Raw genomic sequence first — 362 nt, 5'->3', positions numbered from 1 at the left:
GACAGCCCCTCCTCCTCCTCCGCCTCCCCACATTGCCCCTCCTCCTCCTCCTCCTGCCCCCCCTGCCCCGAGGACATGCCGTTCAGCGGGAAGGACTCCCCAGCTGTATCAAGCGTCTCCCCAGCAGGTTCTTCTTCCAGCTCGGCAGACCCCTCACTACACTCCTCAGCTTCTTCTTCCACCAGCTCATCTCGTTCTTCATCACTGTCATCTTCGTCCGTGGTTCCCATCACTTCTGCAAGATCCTCGACTTCATCCACCACCTGGTTGATGAGCGATCGCCTGGAGGCACTAGACCTGGTCTCGCTGCTGGAGAACTGCGGGGAGAAGACGGCTTGTGCCGTGTTTCCGCCACACTTCGG

At 60.5% G+C, this 362-nt stretch overlaps 1 protein-coding gene across 1 annotated transcript in view; it reads right to left on the bottom strand.

Moving 5' to 3' along the window:
- Positions 1-31: 31 nt before the first annotated feature.
- ERCC6L (excision repair cross-complementation group 6-like) overlaps positions 32-362 on the bottom strand; it is a gene marked incomplete at both ends in the record, with an annotated part of 3,623 nt that continues 3,292 nt past the window's right edge. Inside the window, 1 exon segment of the mRNA XM_010145483.1 lies at positions 32-356. Within this exon segment, the coding sequence (XP_010143785.1) occupies positions 32-356 (325 nt within the window).

Source organism: Buceros rhinoceros, unplaced genomic scaffold, assembly GCF_000710305.1.
Source record: "Buceros rhinoceros silvestris isolate BGI_N320 unplaced genomic scaffold, ASM71030v1 scaffold27710, whole genome shotgun sequence".
Classification (NCBI taxonomy): domain Eukaryota; kingdom Metazoa; phylum Chordata; class Aves; order Bucerotiformes; family Bucerotidae; genus Buceros; species Buceros rhinoceros.
Note: the sequence above shows the minus strand (reverse complement) of the source record. Positions and strands in the feature narration are given on the sequence as shown.